This window comes from Antechinus flavipes, chromosome 1 (genome assembly GCF_016432865.1).
Source record: "Antechinus flavipes isolate AdamAnt ecotype Samford, QLD, Australia chromosome 1, AdamAnt_v2, whole genome shotgun sequence".
NCBI classification, from domain to species: domain Eukaryota; kingdom Metazoa; phylum Chordata; class Mammalia; order Dasyuromorphia; family Dasyuridae; genus Antechinus; species Antechinus flavipes.
Genome location: NC_067398.1, coordinates 478,603,709 through 478,630,271, shown reverse-complemented (window position 1 = coordinate 478,630,271; position 26,563 = coordinate 478,603,709). Strand labels below are relative to the sequence as shown.

Genomic DNA, 26,563 nt, shown 5'->3' with positions numbered 1-26,563 from the left:
TTCTCCATTACGTTCTTAAATCTAGACAGTCAGCCAAAAGAGAGAGAGAGAGAAAACCAAGCCTGGATTTGTAATATTTCCCAATACCCACTAAAGTATAATACTAAAATTAAAAGTATAATAATTGGCTCCCAAGAGTCAATTCAAGCTGGCTCCAATACACTGTAGACTCCACCCCTAAAAATTACCTTTTGTTTTTCATATATACATGCTGCTTCCCCAGATAGAATAAATTTTTTGAGAGCAAAGATCGTTTCCTTTTTTTCTCTGTATCTATAGGACCTAGCATAGAAGCTGGTATATATTTGGCATTTAATCAATGCCTATCAATTGCTTATTTTTTTCAATCGAGTATAGGCATTGTGATTGGCGTGAACGAGAACACTGCTTTTTCCTGGCCTGTATGTAACAGATGTGGCAATGGGAAACTGGAGCAAGACCCAGAAAACAGGTAAGAACCAGTGTATACTGTTCTTTCAAGGCCCTCTCTAAGAGGCACTCAGTGTGGCAGGAAGGAAGTCCAAAAGGAAATTGGAAAGACAAATGTAGCTCCTGTCCTCCTCCTTCTTTCTGCCAAGGGCAAGCCTCATCCTGCCTGAAACCTCTGACTCCCCAAAAGCCAAGTAGATTTCAGTATGGTTATCAGGAGCTATCTATAGGGCAGACATAACCTGAAATGGAACATAGCTTGAGAAATAACTAAGCTTCCAGTGGCCCCTGGAACAAGCTCTGATCCATTTTGAGTTCTGTCTCAGCAGCAAGGGATACTGCTATTTCTTAGGGCTCCTCCTACCTGAAATATGGGGGAGGAGAAATTGGGATGTTTTTGTCCTAAATACCAGTCATTTATAATCAGCCAAGAGGATAAAGGAAAATTGAGGCCAGAAATGAGCGAGTGAGAAAGCCTGATGGCTGTACAATTTGTCCTTTAGGGAAGAAGAAAAAATCCAGGCTTTTCCCTTAGGGGGAAAAAAAAAGACTGAGCAAAAGTCATCTGACATTGGTATTTGCTATTAAGAACGTGCTTGTAAATGAGTGCGTACACACCATGTGACTAGCAACCACAGCCCTTTTTCTGCAGAAGTGTCCAATAAACAGATTTAAAAAACAAAACAACTACTTGTCACAGAAATTCCTAGTCTGCTAAACTACACAAACAACTGTTAATCTGGGGCTCTCATGCCTAGTTTCAGTTGATTGCTTTTCCCAGTCAATGCTCTTGCCTTCTCTTTGGATATCCTCATTACCAACATTTATTGAGCACCTACTGTATGCTGAGTCCCAGAGATACAAGGATAAAGACTGATGCAGTTCCTGTCTTCAAGGAGTGTGTACTCCAGGAGGGCAAATATAAGTGCCTTGGATAGAACTACAATACAAATGAGAATGTATTCAGTGCCTCAGAGAGATCCAGAAGAAGGGATGGGAATAGGGGACTGAGAGCAATCCCTTCCAGCTGGGGTATGTAAAAGAGTTGACATAGGAAGCCAAATAGTAGTAGGCAGGGACTTTTTGTGGAAAAAAACATAACAGACACACACACACACACACACACACACACACACACACACACACATGCAAGAAGAGCAGTCATTGCCTTTTGGCCCTTGGGAAACATAAAACAGCTCCTTTCAGTAAATTGGGTGAGTGACTTTCATTTAGAAGCAGAAACTTCTTTCTGGGCATTTCAAAAATAAATACAAGGAGTATAAGCTATCATTGGCTTACTGTATAGCCAAGAGCCAAGCTAAGTAAAGGCAAGTTTGACTTTTTCAGAAGGCTTCCATAAAGCACTTCATGAAGGGTCTTGTATTTGTACTCCATTTGCCTGTTTCTCCCATCACTATCTGTCCCTGACATGGACATTTTGGGAGATATCCATCTGTTATTCCACACTACTCCTTCATTGGAACTTCAGTCTCTTGCAATGGTTTACCAACACCAAGGTGCTGACAGAGTGTCATGGTAGATAGTCAGGAATCAATCAACCAGCAAGCACTTACACGAAATTACAAGGAATTCTTATTCCATAGATGGAGACGACATGTATACATATCTATCTTACAGGGTTGTTATGAGGATCGAGATATTTGTTTAAAAAAAAAAAGTACTCAGCACAATGCCTGGCACTCTACTATAGAAATGGTGATGCTCTTCCCTGAGAGATGATGGGTGTTGGAATGGTGACTGGAAAGAAAAGGACAGATATGAGAGTTGTGGTGGAGATAGAATAAATAAGAATTGACAAATAATTGCAAATATGAGGTGAGGGACAAGTGAGAACTCCAAGGTTGAAAACCTGTATGACCAGAAGGATGGTGGTACTCCAGTTGAAATTTGAAATACCCAAATACTCCTCTGGAAAAGGAGTGGATGGAGAAGACAGTGGGTTATTTTTGTGCATATTAAGGGTGAGATGCTACTTGACATTGGATTTGAAATATCCACTAGGCAGATGGTGATGTGGACCCAAAGAAAGAAGATAAGATTGGATGTTTGGGAATCATCTCAAATAAACAAAAACAGTTGATGGAATGATAATTGATGAGGTAATGAGAAGGTACAATCAAAGTTAGAGAAGGATATGGGTGAAGATCTTGTAAAGAAAGAGAGTAATGAGTATATCCTGGGCAAAAGGGAGAAGAGGCCATCAGATTTGGCCTCAGATTTGGATTCAGTGATCACCCATCACTTTGAAGTTTCATTTGATTACTGAAGTCATAAGCCAGAGTACATGGTGTATGAAACTGAGTGATAACTGAAGAGGTGATGGCATTGAACACAGTTTTCTTAGAATTTGACTGTGAAAGGGAAGAGAGAGAGAAGAAACTGGCTTGAGGGGATGGGCTGGCCAAGTGAAGAAACTGGTAAATTATAGTAAGGAGATTGAAGATCAGGATTAGAAGATCGATGATGGTAGAGATCTGCTAGGAGAGAAGGGAAACTTTTGAATAAAAGGGGTTGAGAATTGGAGATAACGTCAAAGGCTTTGGTGATCTAGAGTAGGTAGGAAGAGGGACCTAGAGAGGACTTTTTTCCCAAAAAAAATATGAGGTAGGGTCTTCTGCCGAGAAATGGGAGAAAGCAAGAATGTAGAAGATGAGAGAGTTCAGAACAGCTGCAGAGGGAAGTGTAATGGAGAATCAATTAGGAAGCAGAGAAAGGTTGCCTTGCATGGAGCAGTGAAGATGGCAGATGGTGAGAGTGTACAGGACCTCAGCTTCCCACCTCTGACACCTGTCTTTGTGGCCCTGGCACTAAACTTATGAGTGCCCCCAAGAAACTCTGAGACCATAAATCGCAGAATGTTTGCAGATGTGCACCAGGTGTTTCCTACATCAATGAAATCACATGTCTAGGGTTTTGGGGTTTGTTTAATGGTTTATAATCTTTAAGCAGATGTTATGCCTTTAACCCAGGTTGAAGATGGATGGACTTAATAAACATTAATGCTTATATGAAGACATATGCATTTCTCACACATCTGACCCTTTTTTTTTTGTTTGTTTGTTTTGTTTTCAATGTTACTGCTCAATCTTTAAATGTCAGAGGATCCTTTCATTGTGGTCGATGCAACATCACTGTCACATCCCCCCTTCTCAAAATGCATCTGGAAGTGGCTTTGGCCTGCCCCTCCAGACCACAGAGTAACGTGAAAGTAAAGGTATGAATGAATGAGACTAATGAGAAAGAAGTTTGTTTACACCTGGAATCGGGAATACTCTGTATCAGGAACTGAGGGGGTGGTTTTTGCTGGTGATATTGATTCAAACTCCCTGGAAACTTTATTGAGAAAAGTGATTTGGCTTTTCTGTCCTACAGCGCATGACTTACATAAAAACCATGAAGAGATCCTGTTATCTGCTGAAGTCTAAACCATGATATAAAAGACGGGACAGGAGGTCCTAGACTTAACATATTAATTTTCAGAACATGACTATTTTTAACATGAGTGCTCTTGTTAGTGGGATTTTAACACACTCTCCTGTTTTCTCTTTTCCTACAGCTGTTGCAAAGGAGTATTTCTTCACTCCTGATGTTTTCCTCCAGTGAGGATGGGGTAAGTACAGGTGATTAGCATTGGGGTAAACTCATTTGATCTCTGCAACATATGCAAGCACTAAAACGCACATCAGCTGAGAGTCTGTTCTCCTTCTGCAATATTAGCAAAAGCTCTGCCCTCCTAAGGTTTTATGTATGCAAAATAACTTCAAGTTGAATTAGAACATGAACAAATCTGGAGTGAAACAAACAAAACAAAAAGTCTATGGTTCCCAAGATGATCTTATAGAAATAGATAACAAAGGATTTTAATGGTGCCTTGTACTCTTGGGAAAACAGTACACCTATAAACACAGGGTGCCTAGGTGTTGGGTTTGGAGTCAGAAGACTCATCTTTTTAAATTCAAATCTAATCTCAGGCACTTAATAGCTATATGACCATGAACAAATCACTTAATCTGTTTGCCTCAGTTTCCTCACTTGTAAAATGAGCTGCAGAAGAAAATGGCAAACCACTCTGGTATCTTTGCCAAGAAGACCCCAGATGGGTTCACAAAGAATCAGACATGATTGAAAAGCTGAACAACAGTAATACACTTATAAACCTTGAAATCTAAACTATATATAGCAGTAGACTAAGTTCTAGACATGGATTCAGGAACACCTGCTTTAGATACTTCCTTAGCTATATTATACTTGAGCAAGTCACTTAACTTATATCTGCCCCACTTATTTCATCAGAAAAATTGAAATAAACATTGTACCTGCTTCACCCAGGGTGGTTCTGAGGATCCAATGAAATAAATGATACATACAAAGTTCTTTACTAAGTGCTGTCTCTATCGATGCTAACAGAACATCTCAAAATTTCAGTTTTAAAAAATGTTTCACGGCAGTGGAGCCATATATTGGACAACAACTGTTGCAAACTTGTTGTTATCTCTACTCAGAATACTCCAGTGAGTACCATGATAACCCTTCCACCTCAAAAGCATTAGGAGCATGGTAACTCCTCTATCTGGAAAATCTGTATACATTTTTTGGCCCTCCCTTTGTACCAGGAAAGATATCTGAATTATTATGGTATTAAAAGATAAAATACATTGATATTATACAATACTATATGTATATTTTATGCATTTCTGAGTTTCTAAAACTTTTTCTCTGTCATTTTCTGGCCTTCACATGTCATCTGTGGCTTTCTCAAGACTCCCAAAAAATTACCATTTAATTTCTTATAGTGACTCATAATATATCAAAACCAAAATGTGAAAGAGATAACTATATATGTATATATACATATATATACACACACATATTTTTTTTTCACTCTTTTTTTTTTAATTCAAATTTTATTTTATTTAATAATAACTTTGTATTGACAGAATCCATGCCAGGGTAATTTTTTACAACATTATCCCTTGCACTCGCTTATGTTTTGTTTTTTCCCCTCCCTCCCTCCACCCCCCCCAAGATGGCAAGCAGTCCTATATATGTTAAATATGTTGCAGTATATCCTAGATACAATACATATTTGCAGAACCGAACAGTTCTCCTGTTGCACAGGGAGAATTGGATTCAGAAGGTAAAAATAACTCGGGAAGAAAATCAAAAATGCAAATAGTTCACATTCGTTTCCCAGTGTTCCTTCTTTGGGTGTAGCTGTTTCTGTCCATCATTTATCCATTGAAACTCAGTTAGGTCTCTTTGTCATAGAAATTCACTTCCATCAGAATACATCCTCATACAATATCGTTGTTGAAGTGTACAACGATCTCCTGGTTCTGCTCATCTCACTCAGCATCAGTCCATGTAGGTCTCTCCAAGCCTCTCTGTATTCATCCTGCTGGTCATTCCTTACAGAGCAACAATATTCCATAACATTCATATACCACAATTTACCCAGCCATTCTCCAATTGATGGGCATCCATTCATTTTCCAGTTTCTAGCCACTACAAACAGGGCTGCCACAAACATTTTGGCACATACAGGTCCCTTTCCCTTTTTTAGTATCTCTTTGGGGTATAAGCCCAATAGAAACACTGCTGGATCAAAGGGTATGTACAGTTTGATAACTTTTTGGGCATAATTCCAGATTGCTCTCCAGAATGGTTGGATTCCTTCACAACTCCACCAACAATGCATCAGTGTCCCCGTTTTCCTGCATCCCCTCCAACATTCATCATTATTTTTTCCTGTCATCTTAGCCAATCTGACAGCACACATATTTTTTAAATAAAGCTTTTTATTTTCAAAACATATGCATAGATAATTTGACAACATTGACTCTTGCATAGCCTTATGAGTATCTATATTTTCAAATGTATCAAAGTCCTTACAGTCAGTCAACTGGAAGTTAAGTACCTATTATAAGTGAGGTACTGTGCTAATTGTTCTAAGCCAGTATTGTCAAAATCAAATCAAAATGGAGTTTACTGAACTATACATAATAATTCTTAGAGGCCACATATTGACTTAGAAAACTATACCTGTTTACATATTTCTTTTTTAAAATTAACACATCAACACATTAAAATTAAACAAAAAGGAAACACATTTAAATCTGGTTCCGGCTGATTTGTGGACTATATTCAGCTCATGGGCCAACACTTTCTCCAAGTATCACTTATAGTTCAGAGACAGTGGCTTCCTAATGAATCATTAACTTCCCTAACCTTGTTCTATGAGGAATACTCTTCTTAGAGTTTACAGGATCATGTAGTGACTTGCTGATGGTCTCACTTCTAAATGTCTGAGACCAGATTTGAACTCGGGAAGATGAGAGTTTCTGACTCAAAGTCTGACACTCTATCCATCTCACCACCTAGCTCTCTAGAAAGAGCTAGGACAGATAAGGATTTTGCACACAGTCATACAAGTAGTCAGCGAAGCAGGATTTGAACCCAGGACCTCTAGCTCCAGAATAAGAATTTGTTTCCACTGTACTATTCTGACTTGTTCTTATGTGTGCACATTTATCTCTCTCCCAAGAGAGTTTAAGCTCTTGAGAGCAGGAATTACTGACTTTGATTTTATATTCCTAGGATCTAACATAATACTTGGCACATAGTAGATAGGTGCTTAATAATTGCTTTTTGATTGATTAAAAACACCACTCCATAGCATTCCACCTTGGTGACCATATTCCATTAGGACCCTGAGAGAATATTTATAAATATCATATACAGCTCTGAAGGAAGGTAGAACATATGAGGACTTAATATGCAATCAGAATAATATGTTTTCAGAATGATAGGGCAATGAGGCTTTGGTCATTTTAATTAGTTGCCAGAATTCTAGAATGCATCAACCAATGGAGAGTCTTCCCATGATGTTCAAAGATAACTCCATTGCAGTATTTCTCTCTGCCTTCAGTTGTCTGCCATTTTCTGATGCTTCCCTTTCTCTCTAAAATTGATGCTTCCAATTATTTCCCAATATTTCTAGATTTACAACTTCATTTGACCCACTATCCCCAATTTAGATATGGTCATCCTGTTCCTACCTACTAGTGATGTTGACTGATAATACTTTAGGATGAAGCAATATTTTATGTGTTAAATTTTCATTTTATCTAATCTGTCAAATATTTTACAGATGTGAGTTATTATTTTGAACAAGGTAAAGGACAGGACAGGCAGAATCATCCTCATCCTCATAAACAAGGAGTTGCTGAGCACTCCCTTGGGTACTTAGTGCTAGCTACAATGCTTAGTCTAGATTTTGTACACAGGAACTTTTTTCCAACCTAATGCCGGATGCATATATCAAGTATGTGCTTGATAAATGGTTTGTTGGTTGCTGGGTGTGTTGGTTGATTTGGCAGTGGGAACTCAGCAAGCATCAGTTGACTGCATCATGCAGAAAATAAAATATAGTCTGCTCTGATGTTGTAATATAAATAGTTTTGCTATGCCAGAACATAGAGAATATGAACATTTTCTTTTGTTTTTAGAGTTTACATATTTTGGGTTTGTTTGTTTTTAATATTTTGAACACAAGACATCAAGTAGGAAATTAGAGGTCATTTACAAGGGAAAAGAGGAAAATGATGGAGAGTGATGCATTAATTATGCAAGATCAATTGTCTGTAGTTTAAAAAGAAGAAGAACAGTATTAAGAATGGCAAATTAGTTTCTCAGGAATATATATCTCTTGTAGGAAAATGTGGAAGTGAGGAAACAAGAGGCTCAATGGAGTCTCTCATTGAGTTTTACCTCTGACATAAATACTGAATTTTCAATAAATGGTTAATTGATATAAAAAAAAAAAAAAGAATGAAGTCTCTCATCCTCTGGATGGACATAGAACCAGATAGAAATGTTATCATTTCCTTCAGAAATCATATAGATGTGGGGATAAAAGCTCTTCTTCTTGGGCTGAGACTCCGAGGATAGGAGTATGCACGGGCAGCAATTCTTTACTACCTACTTCATTCTTTCCCAATGGTGGAACCATCATTCCTCCCAAATATTTTATTATAGATTAAATGCACCTTATGGGGATTCTTTCATTTTTATATCTCTAAGGCCTAGGACAGCACCTTGCAAATAGTAATTGATAAATAACCTTTTGAATTGATTGGATTGAATTTCTAATTTTCCTTAACCCCAAATTTCCTAAAAATTTCTGAAACAGACACAAAGGCAACCACAGACATGGGAATCTTGCCTAGGTTCATGATATATTCTGTTCTAGAATCAGTAACATCCATTTACAATTGGATATTTGTTAGTGACAAAATCTGAAGTTACTAAAAAGGAGGGCCTTCACATTTCTTGAGCCTTCCCATAGTGTACAGGGTGCAGTTAAGTTCTATTTCTATCTACTTTCAGAATTGTTGCTAGCATAAAGTCCTGGACAATATAATAATGTCAGTCTCTAGTGATGGAGACTGGATTTGCCCATAAGAGACCATATCCACCAAAATTTTTTTTTAGAGATTAGTAGTTCCTGTAACCACTATGACAACACTCCCTTCAGTGTATGTGTTTGTATTTAGTTAATGAGGCATGAATGTAGAGTTTTATGATTTTTACTATCTTGTATCTGAGTCATCAACTCAGTCTTTGAATTGGCTAAATATCGGACATGTCAGTGCTCAGCTGTGGTATTAAAGAGTGAAAAGTTTACTCCCTTGGCTTTTAGTGACAAGGCAAAATGGAAGAACAAACCTGCTGGGCCATGTTTACCCAATCTCCACTTCCTACATGTATAGCTATGTGTTTATCTGAAGAATACCTGGGAGGTTGCCTTCTGTCATTATGTCATGTGCAGCATCAGAAAGGAAATATAAACTGTCACCTCAGCAGAAATCACTTATCATTTCACAAAGCATAGATCCCATTCACCATAAAAGACCCTATAACTACCAAGTCTGACATTTCAAAATGAAGCCATATGCTTTCTTGACCCCCCAAAAAAAGTTTAAACTCAGATCCTTTTTAAAATTCATGACTCAAACTTACATGAACTGATGCTGAGTGAAATGAGCAGAACCAGGAGATCATTATATACCTCAACAATGATACTGTTTGAGGATGTATTCTGATGGAAGTGGACCTCTTTGATAAAGAGAGCCTTAATTGATCAAAGATGGACAGAAGCAGCTACACCCAGAGAAAGAACACTGGAAATGAATATAAACTGCTTGCATTTATGTTTTTCCTCCCGGGTTATTTATACCTTCTGAATTCAATTCTCCCTGTGCAACAAGAAAACTGTTTGGTTCTGCACACATATATTGTATCTAGGATATACTGTAACCTATTCAACATGTAAAGGACTCTTGCCATCTGGGGGGAAGGGGTGGAGGGAGGGAGGGGAAAAATCGGAACAGAAATGAATGCAAGGGATAATGCTGTAAAAAATTACCCTGGCATGCGTTCTATCAATAAAAAATTATTAAAAAAAAAATTCATGACTCAAGAAAATCTATAGCAAATGTTTGATGTCATCCATCCTATGAAGTCTGACAGAGGACTGCAGAATGGATTTGTCCTAATTTTGCCCTTTATTATTTGTATAAAATAATTTTATTGTTCAATTATATGTGGTCCTTTATGACCCTGTGAACCATAGCACAGCAATATTGTCCATAGGGTTTTCTTGGCAAAGATAAAGTGATTTGCCATTTCCATGTCCAATGAAAATAGTAATAACTACCACTTACACAGCACTATATGCCAGGAACTAAAATGCTAAGCATTTTAAAATTATCATCTTATTTAATGCTTACAACAATCCTGGGAAGTAAGTGCTCTTATTATCCCCATTTTACAGATAAGATAACTGAAGCAGACTAGGTTAGGTGAGTTGTTCAGAGTCACATAGCTATTAAGTATCTGAAGTTAAACTTGTATTTGGGCTCTCCTGACTCTCTAGGTCATGTTATTTGGGCATCATAGGGTGTCCTACCTGGTCAATTCATTTCCCTGGGCCTAGGGTTCCTTACCACTAATATAAATAAAGGGATCATATTAAATAGCAGGGTGCCTGGCACATAGCAAGAGCTAGATAAATGGTAGCTATTATTATTATTATTGTAGCAAAGCACATCTTTTTAGAGCAAAAATTCATATCCCTATTCATCAGAAGGCCTACAGTTGACTGTAACCTAAGGCCCCAGGGCTCAGTTCTTCAGTGACAAAAATAGCTAACATAAATTCAGAGTTTTTAAGGCTTACAAAGTACTCTTATGTATATCATCTCATTTTTCCCTCACAGCAATTCTTTGAGGTGGGTACTATTATTATCTTCATTTTATGGGTGAGGAATAGAAGGCTAACAGGTTAGTTTGCCCATGGTCCCATGGTTAGTTTAGTAAATGTCCATGGGATTTTCTTGGCAAAGATACTGGAGTGGTTTGCCATTTCCTTCTCTAGTGTTTTAAGACAAAGCTTAATCAGTTTGCCAGAGTCACATAACTACTAATGCCTGAGCATGGATTTGAACTCAGGTTTTCCTGTATTTGCTGAGCTTTTGTATCTCATGTACTGACTTACAAACTACAAGTTAACATTATCTATGTTGAATTTTTATTTATTATTTTGTTAAATATTTCCCAGTTGCATTCTAAGCAGGTTCCAGATACATCAAGAATGTTGTGGGCTGTGCCCGTAGGCTGCATGGTTAACACCTCTGCTCTGGGTCTCCTAGCTGCCTCATTCCAGCTGCTTCCAAACCCAGTGTTCTTCCCCTACATCATGCCATTTCCCATGGAGAGGTTAGAACCATTAAATGAGTTGCCTGCCAAAGTGGTAAATTAAACTAGTGTCCAGCCAGGTAACAGTCAGTGGTCAAATGTTTTTATGTTCTTGTAACTCTATCCTGCCAAACCAAAACTGACCTCTCCTTCCAGAGTTCACCTGTGGCCAAAAGGAGATGGGGACATTCCAAAGGTCTGTTTCAAAGTGGTACTTAAAAATAGGGCTCTAAAGTTCAAGGGCTCTCTTCTGATTAAGACAATGACCTTGGAGTGGCCACTCTTGCAGCTGAGAAAGCATAGAAAGGATGGAAGTGAGGGGTGTTTATAACTGGAAGACTTGAGAATTGGGCTACAATTGGTGCTTCATATGTTACCATCCTGGGTTGTCAATGCTTCCTGAAAGGATGGATGTCTATTGTGATGTTAGACAATGTAGTAAAAGAGTCTAGAGTCATGTGGCCTCCCTGGATTCAAATCACCCTGCTACTACTTTCTTTTCTTTTCTTTTTTTTTTTTTTTTTTTTTTTTTAATAATCATAGCTTTTTATTTTTCAAAATACATGCAGTTTTCAACATTCATCCTTGCAAAACCTTATGTTCCAAATTTTTCTCCTTCCTTTTTCCCCTCCCCTAGACAAATCCAATATATATTATACAAGTGCAGTTCTTCTAAACATATTTCCATAATTATCATGCTGCACAAGAAAAATCAGATCAAAAGGGGAAAAAATTAGAAAGAAAAAAAAAAGCAAGCAGAGAACATCAAAAAAAAAAAAGATGAAAATGCTATGGTGTGATCCACACTCAATTCCCACAGTCCTTTCTCTGGATGCAAATAATTTTCTCCATCAGAAGTCTATTGGAATTGGCCTGAATCACCTCATTGTTGTAAAGAGCTCCGTCCATCCACAATGTAGACTTTTTTTCTTTCTCATTTTCATTTCTCATTTTTTCCCTCATTTCACTCAGCATCAATTCATGTAAGTCTCTCCAGGCCTCTCTGAAAACATCCTGCTGGTCGTTTCTTACAGAACAATAATGTTCCATAACATTCATATAACATGACTTGTTCAGCCATTCTCTAACTTATAAGCATCCGCGCTCAGTTTCCAGTTTCTTTCCACTACAAAGAGGGCTGCCACAAAGATTTTTGCACATGTAGCTCCCTTTCCCTCTTTTAAAATCTCTTTGGGATATAAGCCCAGTAGTAACCCTTCTGGGTCAAAGGGTATGCACAATTTGATAACTTTTTGAGCATAGGTCCAATTTGCTCTCCAGAATGGCTGGATCCATTCACAACTCCACCAACAATGTATCAGTGTTCCAGCTTCCCCGTATCCTCTCTAACATTCATTATTACCTTTTCCTGTCATCTTAGCCAATCTCAGAGGTGTGAAGTTCTGCTACCACTTTCTACTTGTGTAATCTAGGCCAGGGATGCTTCACTTATCTTGACTTCAGTTTCTTTATCTGTAAAATAGGAATGACCTCTAAGGTCCCCTCCAGCTTCTTAAGGTCTCCTCCATTCTCTAAGGTTCTTCTAGTTTCTAAAGTCCTCTCCAGCTCTTGTTCATTATATAAACTCCTGGGAGTGATGGGAGCTGCCATAATTATTGAGGGCCACAGTTCCCTACCACCTCCAGAATCAAATAAAAAAAACTTCTGACATTCAAAGCCCTCCACACACACATGCACACACTGTGTACTCTTCAATGGATTGACAATGGTCTCCTTGCTATTCCTCGATATTCCATTTTTCATCTCTGGGCATCTTCTTTGGCTTTCCTTAGTGCCTAGAACATTTGGCTCCTCATCTCTGCCTCCAGATTCCCCCAGCTTTTTTAGGGTCCCAGCTGAAATCCCATCTTCTATAGGAAGCCTGTCCTAATCCCTCTTAATTGTTGTGCCTTCCCTATTAAATATTTTCATTTTATCTCATAAGTAACTTGTTTGTACACAGTTGTTTGCTTGTCTCCTACACTAGAATGTAAGCTCATGGAGGAGAGAGATTGTCTTTTATCTTTCTTTACATCCTCAGTCCTCAGTACAATGACTAGCACATAGTAGGTGCTTAATAAATATTTATTAACTGACTGTCTAGGAAAGAATGCTCTATATGACTGTCAAGATTTTAAAAGACACTCCTTATGTACTTGGGGAGTTAGTATTGTACCAAAATTAAAATTAAACAAAATTAAGTTCCTGTTCATTAGGTACTGTGTGTTTTAAGTCATAGATAGCCTAGCCATGACGAACGCAGCAATAAAAATTAATTCATCTTTCTTATTAACCACACACTGTGTCTGAGGCATTTGCCACTGTGGGGCAAAGATTCTCATTCTGAGTTTTTAAAAATATTTTGAAGACAGTATTTCAATAGAAATAGTTTCTTTTATAATTCCATGGTATTTTATTTTATACATTTAAAAAACATTCAGTTTTTTTTTTTTTTTAATTCTGAATCTTGCCAGACTTCCAAGGGACCCGTAACTCAGAAAAAGCTTAGGACTCCTGTTGGAGGGGGAAAAAAATATGCCTTATAAAATTTATAGAGTAGATTGGGAGGTAAGACTCCATGAAAAGATAAAAAAAAAAAAGATGCATGAAAAGATGAAACTTTATTAGATAGTCTAGACAAATAAGGACTATAAGAGATCACATACTCAAAAATGGCTTCAAAAAGGGGGTGAGATAATGGAGAATAAGTGCATTAGAAGCAGAGGATCATAGAGAGAATTTCAGGAAGGAGCAATATCAAGAGCACAAACCAGAGAAGGAGCACAACAGAGATAAACTGTCTGTTTGGAGGATCAGTTTAGTTCAGGGCCCCCCTCTTTGTTCAGTGCCCAGCTTTGTTCTGGGTGTTATGAGTAGACCAGTCTGTCAGGGGATTCATATAGAAGCAAGTGACAGATAAAGCCAGAAAGGTATGTTGAAGCTGGATTTGCAGAGGGGAGGGAATGATGAATGACAGGCAAGATTCCCATTGTTGTCACCCTTTAGGTGTAAGCCTTCACTACTACTAAATTTATGCAAGAAAGAAGTAGTTTTCAGCAGAGACAGTGCAGGAATTAATTTTGCTTGGCTATGCATATTTGTTAGAAGGACTTTATTTTTCATTTCTTTTTTTTAATGGCGTGAGGAAGCTAATGTTGTTAACATTAAAACAACTTAATTTTAAAAAATGAACTTTTAAAAATAGCTTTTTAATAGATCTTCCTGTATTCACTGTCTCTCCCTCTAGTAACTCTTTATGATAAGAGTAGGGAAATTTTTTTCTGCCAAGGGCCATTTGAACATTTATAACATTATGGGCCATACAAAATTATCAACTTCTACAACTCAAGCAGTAAGAGGTTGTTGTACCTAGCTTTCAGTTCATCTCTGCAGTTGCCTTAGTAAATGATTTTTGAGGGGCTTTTATGGCCTGTTAGATGTTCCCCACCCCTGCTTTTATGTGACCAGAATAATGTTCCTCAAGAAGTGAGTTGGCCCTATTATGTCCAATTCATATGACGCCTGTTTCACAGAGCCTTCCCTGATATTTTTTTTCTCTATGAACCTTACATAGCATTTTTTTTTCTTCTCTCCAACTTATGTGTTGGATCTGTTATTTCTATATACTAGGGAAAGGGGAACAGAAAGGAATAAATATTCTTTAGTGCCTATTATGTGCCAGGCATTTTTTACAAATATTATCTCATAGAATCTTCACAAGAACCGGTGTTTTTATTATTTGTACTTTTAGTTGAAGAAACTGAGACAAACAAAGTCCAAATGACTTGACTTGCCCAGGATCACACTGTTTCTAAGTGCAATAAGTGTTTCAGGTGGATTTGAACTCAGGTCCTGACTCCAGGCCCAGAGTCTAGAGTCCATTGTTTCATCAGCTCCTTCACAAATGAAAATCCTTTCATTTTAAAACTTGGTATCCCTTTCATTGCCAACACAAAGCTTTTCACAATTGTAATAATTAAATAAATTCAATTCAGCAAATATTTAATTTGGGCTTATTACATAAGAAAGTCCTGGAACTAGAAGGACAAAAGTGAGATAGCTCTTGCCCTGAAAGAGCTTGTATTTTATAAGAGAAGGATTTAATTAAATACGAAGTAGATAACTGATTTCCTAAGGGAAATTAGCATGAGAAGATAGGGGACGAATCAGAAGAAGTCTCATATAAGAGGTAGCACTGAAACTGAGATTTAAAGAAGACAAGGGAATTCTAAGAGTTGGAGATAGAAAGTGCATTCCAAGCATAGGACAGCCTATGCAAATACATAGAGCCTGGGATAGATTGTTGTCCATGAGGAACTACAGGAAGGCCATTTTGGTTTGACAATAAAGTATAAAGGGGAATAATGAATATTAAATCTGATAACTTAGGCTGGAGCTAAGATCATGAAGAGCTTTAAATACCAAACAGCAAAATTTAATTTTACCCTGCAGATAAAAAGGAGCAATTGAAGATTTTTGAACAGGGGAGGAAAAGAGGAGCGTAAAAAATTTTCTGTTCTGTCTACTGAATTCAATTGAATAAAGACAATTGTGAGTTAAATTAAGTATTTGCCTACCTTTAGAAATAAAAATCCAAGGGCTCAGCAGTTGTGTCTCTTTAATGGAGTTTATTGACACTTTCATCTTCATTTTCCCCTTGGAAGGTCAAAGTACTTTATATCTTCTATTAGAAGGGACAGATAATATTGCCTTGTTTTACACTTGAAAAAACAAATACAACTTAGTGAGTTTATATTAGAGTGATGTTGACCCAGGTCTCTAAATCTGTTTGGTTCCTTATTATAACATGACTTCCTTTACACTGGTATCAAGAAGTCATATACAAGATAGCATTTTTATTAGACATCCACATATTATAAACTACGGAAATGTTCAAATTTAGGGTTTATATGTGGCATATCAATACTTTTAATCCTAATCACCTGATTACAAAATCATGTTCAACCTGAATAAAGGCTTTCCTATAATTATTTATTAAATTCCTTACTTTAGCCCAGGTCAGAACAGCAAGCAGCTTGAGACAGTTCTAATAAATACTTGTCACAAAGGAAGGGACAGTCAGTTGCTTTAAGTAGTCCTGGTGCTCTTTATTAGCAAATCTCATTTCTTTTCCACTAAGTTATTTAAAACTGGATAAATAACAAGAAGAGATAAAGCAAGGGACACTTAGGTGATGCAGTGGATAGAGCACCAGTCCTGAGGTTAGGAGGACCTGAGTTCAAATTTGGTCTTAGACACTTAACACTTCCTAGTATATGATATTGGGCAAGTCACTTAGCTCCAATTGCTCCAGCAAAAAAAAAAAGAAGAAGAAGAAGAGATAAAGCAACAAAAACTCAGTAGATATCATATATTTCACCGAAGATGAACTCAGAGGTCATGAGCAAAGAATAATAGTAATTAAAATCAAGCCAAATAGAATTAAAATACAGTTGGGAATCCTGGCTAACTTACTTTCCTCTATGATGTAGGATGTACAGCTTTATCTCTGTAGCTCTCATTGTTCTCACCTGTAAAATGAAAGGATTAGACCCTAAATCTTTTTTTATGCATACATATTTATACAATTATCTTGCTGCACAAGAAAAATCAAATTAAACCAGGAAGAAAAAAAAAATAGAAGCAAACAGTGCAAAAAGAGTGAAAATGCTATGTTCTGAACCACATTCAGTTCCCACAGTTCTCTCTCTGAGACCCTAAATCTAATCAAGTTAGCTATATCATTTCCTTTATTATCCTTATTTCCACCTAGTAGGCTTTCCTGAACTATCTATGATGTTCCTGCCGTGACCACTGGTAGGAGCCCCTTCCTGACCACAGGTCTGCATTTTTCCTCCTCCCCCTCCTGAGGACTTTGGGGAGTTGGGGACTGGGAAGGTGACTGTACTTTATTGACCAGCCATCCGTATGTAGGGCTTCAGTGACTTGCCTCCAACAGAGGCTTGTTTTGTGCAGAGATCAGACAGCCTGGATTCATGTTGCCTTCAGCCAAACTGCAATCATTATTGCAACTAAAGGACTCCCTGGCTCAAGTTCTCCCATATCAATAACAGGATCAAATGCTAGAGATGAACTTTAATAGGTCATATTCATAATGCACCTACTATGTGCCAAATACCATGTAAAGTACTTTATATATATTAACTCATTCTATCTTCACAGCTCTGGAAAATAGGTGCTACCAGTGTCCCCATTTTAGAGATAAGGAAGCTGAGGTTAAGGTTAAGTGATTTGCCTAGCGTCACACAGTCAAGGAAGCAGGTAAGGCCAGGATTTGAATTCGGGTATTCCTAACTTCAGACCTGGCACTGTAAGCCCTGGTCTTATCTCTAAAGGTGACTCCAAGACACATGGCTGCGGCTATCCAAAACCCCAGTTTCTAAAGATTTAGGGTCTTACCATTATCCTTGATTTATACTTCTAGACTGTTTTTAGCCCTAGGGGAAAATGTCATGTTTTTACTACCTACTAATAAAAAACCTCCTGAAGGCAGGCACCTTTCTCTGGAGAAAGTGTTTTTTCTTCCTGAAATGTTTAGGATAGTAATGAATGATAATTGCAAAGAGGATTAACCGATAACCACAAGCATTCAGCAAAACAGAAGAGCTTAGAGTTAGGAAAATGATAGCTTAGTCTAGACAGGTAGGGCAGAAGAACTATCTAGTTAAGGGGAAACTGAGACACTTGGAAAATAAGTACTGGTGGATTTAGGGAAGTTTCCTAAAGAAAGGAGAAAACAAATTGCCAGTATATTTATTCAAATATACTGTTGTATATTTATTCAACCACTTTTCTAACAATGTGGGTTTCAGTACTATCAGAAGAATGGATTACATGCCTACCAAGCTTTTCCTATTCTTTATTATGTTATTTTCTATGATTCCTCATCTAAGGACAGTCGGTAAAATGACAGTTCAGGTGTTTTCCTTCCTTCCTTCTTAACCTTTCTTTCGTAATTCAGTTAGAAAAAAGAGATCTAGAGTCAAGAATTTGAGAGTTCAAATGTGACCCTCAGACATTTTGTGATGTAGGCAAATGATACTGTTTGCTAGAGTTTCCTCAACTGTAAGATTCCTGCACCTCCCTTGTAGGATTATTTCAAGGACCAATTTATTTTTAAAGCACTTAACATAGAGTCTGGCACGCAGTAGGTGCTATATAAATGCTTAGTCTCTTTCCCAGTTACCAGAACAGTTCCTTCATTTACCATAAATCTTTCCATTGTAACTTGTCAATTTTTTTCCTTCCATTCGAATGGCAGAAGTTGGATTACTATGCCGAGGAATTTAGAACTCTATGCTTCAGCGAATAAAATATACAGGCCTAATCCTATTATTGCTTTTATCACTATAGGTTTACGAAGTGAAGAGTGTGCTGGGAAAGAAGGTGGGGCCACTAAATTGTTTCATCCAGACCATAAGCAACCACCCAACGAGCTGCATCGGATTGGAGGAAATTGAACTTCTGCAAGCAGGAAGAAACTAAGATGATAACTGCCTGTTGCTACAGTGTCAAGGAACTTTGCTAAGTTGTTACAAAGTTGTTTTGTAGTTACTTGTTAACTAAGGACCAAGAGGATTTATATTAATAACAAAAAGGATCTTGAAATGCCACTTATTTTCAATTTCTCTGGGAACACATTGGAAAAATGCATTGTTTTCAAAATGCACTTTTTTTCTGTAACACTAATTGTATTATCACCATCATCTGCAATTACAGCAATATATTATTGCAGTGTTTACAGTTTAAAAGCTGAAGATTTCCAAATGAAGTTTGATAAATGTTCTAAACTTATGAGGAAAATTAACATTTTAGAGATCATACTTGAACTGTGATTCTCAGGATCCCTCCTCCTCCCCCCTATGCTTGATTTAACATTATCTCCTGAAGGAGTATATACTTCTACAATAAATATCCAAAGGTCAGGAACTTTGTTATTTTTAGAAAAATGCTGAAAAACTATGGCAAAGGTGAAGTTGTTTCTCATAAAGTGTAGATAGTTAACTAGTATGCAATCATAGATCTACTGTATTATAATAGAAGTGTTAGATAAGAAGTTTTACAGCCTAATCGTACTGTGAAATATGGACCCAGAACAAAGATTAGGTAGATTTAAATACCTGTAGGCAATATTCTAAATCTCCTCTACTACTGAGAATCCCTTTAACCCAACCCAATCCAAGATAAGAATACGGTTATCTTACTCTTCTTTTGTTGGCAGTGATTTAAATTGAATGTGAGGCCCGGAACTAATTCTTTGCCCCCTAAAAAGATTTTTTAATATTACTTGCTTTACCAGTGTGACCAGAAACATAACACAACTAATTTTTAAATATTTATCTATGTTAGAAAAAGTCAATGCAAAAGACCCAAATTATCCTTTTCGGGTTTGAGGTATGCTAGGCTAGGAAAAGGCAGAATTATTGCCTCTTCCTTCTGCCTTAAACCTTTCACTTTTTTTTTTTTTTTTTTGGTTCAAAGGAACTACTTGACCCTTCTCAATCCTTTGCAATTTTGCCCAAGCCTTAAAAATGCCTGAATGTAGTCAAGTTTTCTGCTAGAGCAAACTAGACACTAGAACATGTTTTAATCACTTGAAGGGTTATTACAACATATTTACACTTTTAAAGTTAATTTGCAGTTGTTTTAGAAAACCCAAAGGCAATGTAAACAAGGCTGGGCAGAAGAAATCCACCAATAATTCAAAAGTCATTTTAGCCCATCACCTTGCTACCTGCATTGGAAGAACAACTAATTATAAGGTCATCTAATTAGATTCTCACTTCTTTTCTAAGCCTTCTCTCACCGATTTTTTTGTTAAAATATCAAAACTGTTTACTTTATTGCCAAGGAATATTGCCTTCCCCATACCATCCCCATCCCCACTCAGAAGCTTAGGAGAGATGAGCTTTTAAAAGGGGGGAAAGGGGAAATTAATCACCCATTCTGAATAGATTAAGAAATCTTTTTTTGGGGGGGCGGAAATATCGTCACAAATTTAAGGTAGTTCATGGATTGCCACCCTGCAAAACATTTTTCCCGGTATGTTAAAAACAAATATTCGATGGTAGTTACAGTTGAATATAAATTTATGGTAGCACATGGCTTATTTTCGGTATGTAATTAAAATGAAAAGTTTTCTAATATTCTTAAAGTGTTGATGAGTAGATTTTGGGGGCGTCGAAATACCAATTATGGATTCCCCTTCTGGCTAATAAATAAGCTTATTTCAACCGCCCGGGCCAGGAAGTCCGAGTTACTGAGCCTTCCTGATGTTGACTCACTCACAAGCCACAGGGGAATGAACTTTTACACCACGGAGTCACATGAGCTACCTGCCTGTTGGTGCAAGCAAGTTTCTCAGTAGTATGTCCCAGTCTCTCCCTACTGCTGCCAAAAGGTGTGGATCCACCTGTGGCCTTTCTCTACGAGCTTTTTCTTACAATTTCACTATGAATACAAGAAGCAGAAGTGATTTAAAATGCTTTTTTTTATTCTTAGAAATACTGTAAAAATTAATATAAAAAGTTGAGCATGCTCAGGTTTTTTCTCTTATCTACAATACAAAGGTTGGTTTTTTTAAATCATTTTTTTTTTTACAAATGTACCATAGCTGCATCAACAGGAGTAAGATGTAGAAAAAAAAAAAAAAAACAACAAAACGAAAGCTACCATTACAAAAATAATTTAAGGAAAACATTTTATAGCTTCTCTTGCAGTTTGGTTGTGTGTGTTAATCCAGAATGTAGCTTCATCCAGCTACCGCGTTCAAAAGAAACAAAACCACCAACAATTTCACGTTTCTTGCTGCATGCCACAGAACAGGCTGTGAAAACACGTAGGGTACTTTCTGCTACAAGGTGATCTTTGGAGTCTCTGAGGTATTGATAGTTTTACTAATTGTCTCTGTCCCTCTGCCCACCCGTTCCTCTCGCCCGCGCCGCCCTCCCCCCCACCCGGCCCAGTTCCCGGTCGCCCTCGACAGCTCCCGACACCCCCACTTCGGTCCCAGTTACCGACAGTCAATGCCCGAGGAGGCGGTGCCGGCCGGGAGAAAGGAAGAACTGGGCAGCTGTTTGAAAAACTGTCTCAGGCTCGATAAGTCCCTGGTCAGCTGCTCGATCTTCTTGTGCAGCTTCTCGTTTTCCGAGGAGAGCTCCACTAGCTTTTGCTGCATCTCCTGGTTGCGCTTCTTGGCCTTATCCCGGCTCTTGCGCACCGCGATGTTGTTGCGCTCCCGCCGCTGCCGGTACTCGGGGCTGAAGCGGTCCAGAGACTTCTTGCCGCCGCCGCTCACGCCGCCGCTCTTCTCCTTGCCCAGATGTGGCGGCGGCGGCGCTGGCGCCGCAGGGGAGCGGCCGCTGGAACAGCTGGAGCTGGAGCTGCAGCCCGACGGCTCCGGGGAGGTGGGCGGGGTGGGCTGGCCGGCCGCCGACAGGTTCATGATGGTCTGCGCGCAGGTGGCGATCTGAGAGGGCAGCAGGGAAGACGACATGTCGCTGTCACTCCAGTCGGGCTCCTGCTTCAGGGCCCCCGGCGGGGACGCGCTGGTGCCCGCGCCCAAGAGGCTGGCCATGGCGCTGGCGAAGTCCTTGTGCGCCGCGGGGTGGGAGTGCGCGGGGTGCCCGGGCAGGTACTCGTAGTCCCCGGCGCTGGCGTGGCTGGCCGCGCCGCCGCCCCCGCCGCCCCCGCGGTCGGGCTTATGATTGCTGTTGAAGAGGTCGGCGAAGAGCTCGTCGTGGCACAGCTCTAGGTTGGGCACGGAGGACATGGAGTCGATGTATGAGCTGAAGTCGATGGCGCTCTCGTCGTCGTACATGGCCGGGGCGGCCGCGCTCAGCTCCGCCAGGTTAGCGCCGCCCCCGCCGCCGCCGCCGCCGCCGCCTCCCGCTCCTCCTCCTCCTCCGCCGCCGCCGCCGCTGTGCTCTTCGCAGCCATTCAGGGGGCCCCGGCCCGGCTTGCAGGAGGCTCCCAGCCCCCCAGGGCCGCCGCCGCCGCCGCCACCACCTTTATTCGTCTCATAGAAGTTGGCCGGCTCCATGGACCAGTTCCTGTAGCATGCCGGGCTGTCGAGGCTGTAAAGCGCGGTGCTCATGGAGCCGGGAGGGCACCTGCGGGGAAGGGCCGAGCCCTGGGCTGCGCGCGCCTGAAAGACTAGATCCCGCACCTGGGGCCGCTGGAGCTGCTGGGGGTCCTGGGCTGGGGCAGGCAGCCGGGGCCGGCACGCGCTAGGGGCCGGACGCGGGACGCTCGGACTGGATGCTCGCTCTCTCGTTCGCTGGCCCCGGGACTCCCTCGCTCACTCCCTCATCCCCGACTGGCTTCCCTGGTTTTTCCCTCCCGCTTCCCACGGGCCAGATGCTTGTCAGACTCTCACCGGGTCGGTGCAGCCCAAACCGGTCCCTTTTCTACCCCCGGGGTTGTGACGTGAACGCCCCGCCCCCGGGTCGGCGCCCGGTGTTATCCGAACCCTGGGAGAGCTGGTGCGGGGGCGGGAGAGCGGGAAGGGGCGGGATCGGCGGGGACGGGCTGCCCCAGCCCCCTCTGGCTCCGGACTGGCCCGGCCGCCTGAGGGGGTATACTGGGCTGCCCGGGAAGCGAGCGCCTTCGGAACTGCGTGCAAGGCTGCGGGCGCCAACCCACCTCGGAGCCGCGCGGGCCACGAGGGAACAGGGAGCTAGGGGGGTGGAGGGCAGAGGAGGCCGGAGAGCTGCGCGTTCTTCCTCCTGCGGCTGTCCTCCCTTCCTTCCCGCCCTCCCCCACCCCCTGCGGGATACGGCCCGGGCCTGGCTGCTGGGAAGGACCCTCCCTCTGCCAGTTTTTCAACGTGCAGGACTCGGTGTTCTCATCCCCTCCTTCCTGTTTATGGGGCTTTGAACCACCTCATTCCTCAGGTGAAAGGAGGGGAAGCCAAACCACTGGAATGGTCCCAGGGCCCCGGTGCTCCCTCTTCCTGGGAGAGAAAGGTCACTAGGCCATTTAGATAAGGGAGGGGAGAGGGTAGTGGCCATTTTTCCCTGTGATTCCCCCTTTTCCCCAGAGGCGAAGGACTGGAGGATGAAGTGACAAGCAGCCCCCGGGAATTAGCGCAAGTCCTAGGGGGAGGGAAAAAGTGAGAGCGAGAGCGCTGGCACGGACTCTTTCGCTGCCTAATGAGCCTTTAAATGCAAGCAAATGTCTCTACTGTGCGTAAGGTTACGAAGACACAGATAACGAAATGGTCTCTTGAGGCAAGAAATTGAGTTTTGTTATTTGTGTATATATGCATGTAACATTTGACCCATAAGCCAGCATACGGCTGATGCTATAACCAAAGGCTTGGTGCAGTTTGGACCATGTATATCTTATATATACGGACTCTCTCCTTGTGCCCCCACCCCTAGCCTCAGTGAAGACGGGAAGTTGTTAATATTTTTCAGTCACTGCACTATCGCCACTGCCGATCACGTTTCCAGAATCATGCAGACCCTGGAGTCTGAATTCTCTGGCCATAATATGTTGAATTTTGTAAACAATCTCTTCACATCCGGTCTCCTGTTTTATTCTGTAACTGGGACGAAAAAACCCTTTGAAAAGCCTGCCGTCAACATCAATAAGCAGAGAAACTTAACTCCCTCTCACTTAACTATGCTTCAGTCCAAGTGACACGCTCAGGTTGGAATCAGTATCAGGAGAGGAAACTGATCAAGTCCAAGAGTCACACCCACTACCAGGTTTTTTTTTTTTTTTTTTGAGGGGGGGGAGGAGGAGGATACAATGGAGGAGGCTTCTGTGACACATACACACACTTCTGTCAGCTAGACAACAGCAGCAGCCGCCCATCTTTGTCAGCCAGCTGGGAGAAAAAAGACAGATGTCATGGCAGGGGGAGGGAGGAAGGGAGAGGAGCTTCTTAAGGTTCAGCCAAGATGTTTGTAGATACTGAGATGAGCAGGGGCCGTTCCCGGGCTCCATGCTTTCTCACTAAAGCAGGGGCTCCTGAGAAGTTTTATACGCTTACTGCAAATAGACGTTTGTGACTTATTTTTTATTTTTTATTTTTGACGTCTCCAACATCCCCCATATTTGAGCTAAGACAAAGTTTCGCAGAAATATTTCAGGAAGTTCTAGGCAAGGGGAAACGTGTTTATGTTTCCTCGTTTAATTCAACAGGAGAATATTCTAATTATTTTCCCACTTAGGTGTCCAGACATCTGGAGAAAATAGTCTCAAAGCGCATACCCGAAATGTTTCAGCAGACCTAAGAGATTAGGTCCTTTCCACCAGACTTGTGCGGCTTCCAAGATGACAGTCACAAACCTTGTTGTGTCTCAGGATATATATGTAAATCAGTGCACCCTAGATGGGAATTCTCTTCTGCGCAATATAAGCTTCTGTTTGCTTTAAACGCTGGATCAAAAGACAGTTGAATCATGAAAATGAGCTCAACTTGCCACCAGTCACCTTTACTTGGCTGCATGGTTTTTCCTTATGTGTATCTCCCCCTCCACAAGCTTGGGGCCTTGCTTCAGGAAGTGGGGGGCCATAAAGTTCTGTGTCCCAATAACCACAAAAGTGCTATTGTAATTAATGGGTTCTCAGGCATAAATTGAACAGAAAGGCTTACAAAGATTATGGCTTTAGAAAGTTCTATGTTTCTCAGCTGTTCTTCTATCTACTTCTTGGCAGGGAAAAAAAAACATTTTTGCATATTAGTGAACATGTTTCTGGGCATGAGGCTACTGAAGAGTGCCACCTTGTGGTTTGGTTTTGCATCGGCTTTATAATTCTCCATCTCCAATGATTCCAGTAAGACATTCTTTTGAATTGATAGCATCTCTTAGTACAAATCTTGAAAATGTTTGTCATGATTAGCTATTATTCAGCATTTTCACTTTCGTAAATCAATTCTACAGCTGTTACATACCCCCCTTGACCTTTTGACCAAATTAAAAAGCCCTCCATAAACTAAAGCAGTTTTAAACACTCAATTTCTCAGGATAGTTCGGTTTTACTATTTATTACATGCCTGCTATGCATAGGGCAGGGCAGTGAAGTGGCCCAGGAGATCGAGTGCTAGACCTTCAATGAGGAAGGTTGGAGTTCACTTGCAGCTCATTTGTGAGCAATTGGTGCAGTTTAGACTGCACATGGATGAGTCACAATCTAATTTGCCTCAGTTTCCTCATCTGTAAAATGAGCTGGAGAAAGAAATGGCAAACCATTCCAGTATCCTTGTGAAGAAAACCCCAAATTTTGTCATGAAGAATTGTAATACTAATAATCGACCAAAAAAAGTGTACAAGGAATTTTGCTGGACATCAAGAGGCACAGAAATGAATAAGAAAGAGGTCTCTTTCCCTACAGAGCTTGTACTTTAGTTGAATAGATTCATTATAGGTCTAGGATTTGTGTTTTTTCATGTGAAATTTCACTTAGCAGATGAATATTAGAAAGCTAACTGAATTTGAGAGAGACTATGTCCTTAGGCACATGGCCAGTAAGGGATATAGGCAGGATTTGAACCTGGTATTCCTTCAAGCCCAGCACTCTATCCACAACTACTCCATGCTGCCTCTATTTGGGCAGATGATACATATCATAATAATAACTATAATTTAGAATACAAATTCACAATTAAGATATTGTGAAAAACATAGAAAGATGAAATATGCTCCCCCACCTCCTGACAGACAGGTGATAGAATCAGGCAGCAGATGACAACATATTTTGGGGACATCACCAATGTGGGATTTTGTTCTACTTGACTGCATATTTATTCAAGAGTTTTGTTTTTCTTTCTTTTATTAATTAAAACAATTAAATAAGAATCAGTAAGAGGGAGAGGGGCAGGAGGTTTGGTGTACCAGGCTTTATGAAAGATGCTATGCCTGAGGTTAGACCTTAGGACATCATTAGAATTTCACTAAGCAGAAATGGTGGGGAGGACATTTTTGGCATCCAGAACTGGGAGAGCAAAAACAAAGTCATGAATAAGTTGTGTACCATATAATTTGTCATAAGTTTAGTACATATAAATATAAAGTAGTATGAAATCAAGCTGGTAAGATAATCTGTGATTCCATCAATATAGGAATTCCCTCCAGTGATGTGGCTCATGACAGCTAATCATGTGTGCCTCTTGTCCACATCCTCCCATAAGTTCACCAAGTGACCGAGGCCTTCTTTCCTTCCCATTGGCATCTTGAGGATACTAATGTAATACTGGCTGTCCTTGGACTTCACTCACTATCACTAGATAGTCAGCCTACCTTCCCTTCCTTTCATATAGTTCCTTGATTATATCTTTTATTCCTGTTCTTTGAAGTTCCCTATTGATTAGATATTGTAGCCAA

The 26,563-nt window shown here is 40.3% G+C and overlaps 2 protein-coding genes across 2 annotated transcripts in view; one reads left to right on the top strand and one right to left on the bottom strand.

Moving 5' to 3' along the window:
* Window positions 1–20,890, top strand: part of SPIDR (scaffold protein involved in DNA repair) — a 531,639-nt gene extending 510,749 nt beyond the window's left edge. The window contains exons 17-20 of the mRNA XM_051970228.1: window positions 358–451; window positions 3,550–3,664; window positions 4,007–4,060; window positions 18,582–20,890. Coding sequence (XP_051826188.1) covers window positions 358–451; window positions 3,550–3,664; window positions 4,007–4,060; window positions 18,582–18,713 — 395 coding nt within the window. The 3' untranslated portion in view covers window positions 18,714–20,890. The remainder of the gene's footprint in view (window positions 1–357; window positions 452–3,549; window positions 3,665–4,006; window positions 4,061–18,581) is intronic.
* On the bottom strand, window positions 20,701–22,603 carry CEBPD (CCAAT enhancer binding protein delta). The gene has a single exon (XM_051970229.1). It carries the CDS (start codon window positions 22,321–22,323, stop codon window positions 21,241–21,243), a length of 1,083 nt encoding a protein of 360 aa, XP_051826189.1. The 5' UTR covers window positions 22,324–22,603; the 3' UTR covers window positions 20,701–21,240.
* Window positions 22,604–26,563: the final 3,960 nt, after the last annotated feature.

Bases quoted from the DNA above. Each gene is read 5' to 3' on its own strand.
- CEBPD (XM_051970229.1), bottom strand. From the start codon at position 22,323: ATGAGCACCGCGCTTTACAGCCTCGACAGCCCGGCATGCTACAGGAAC.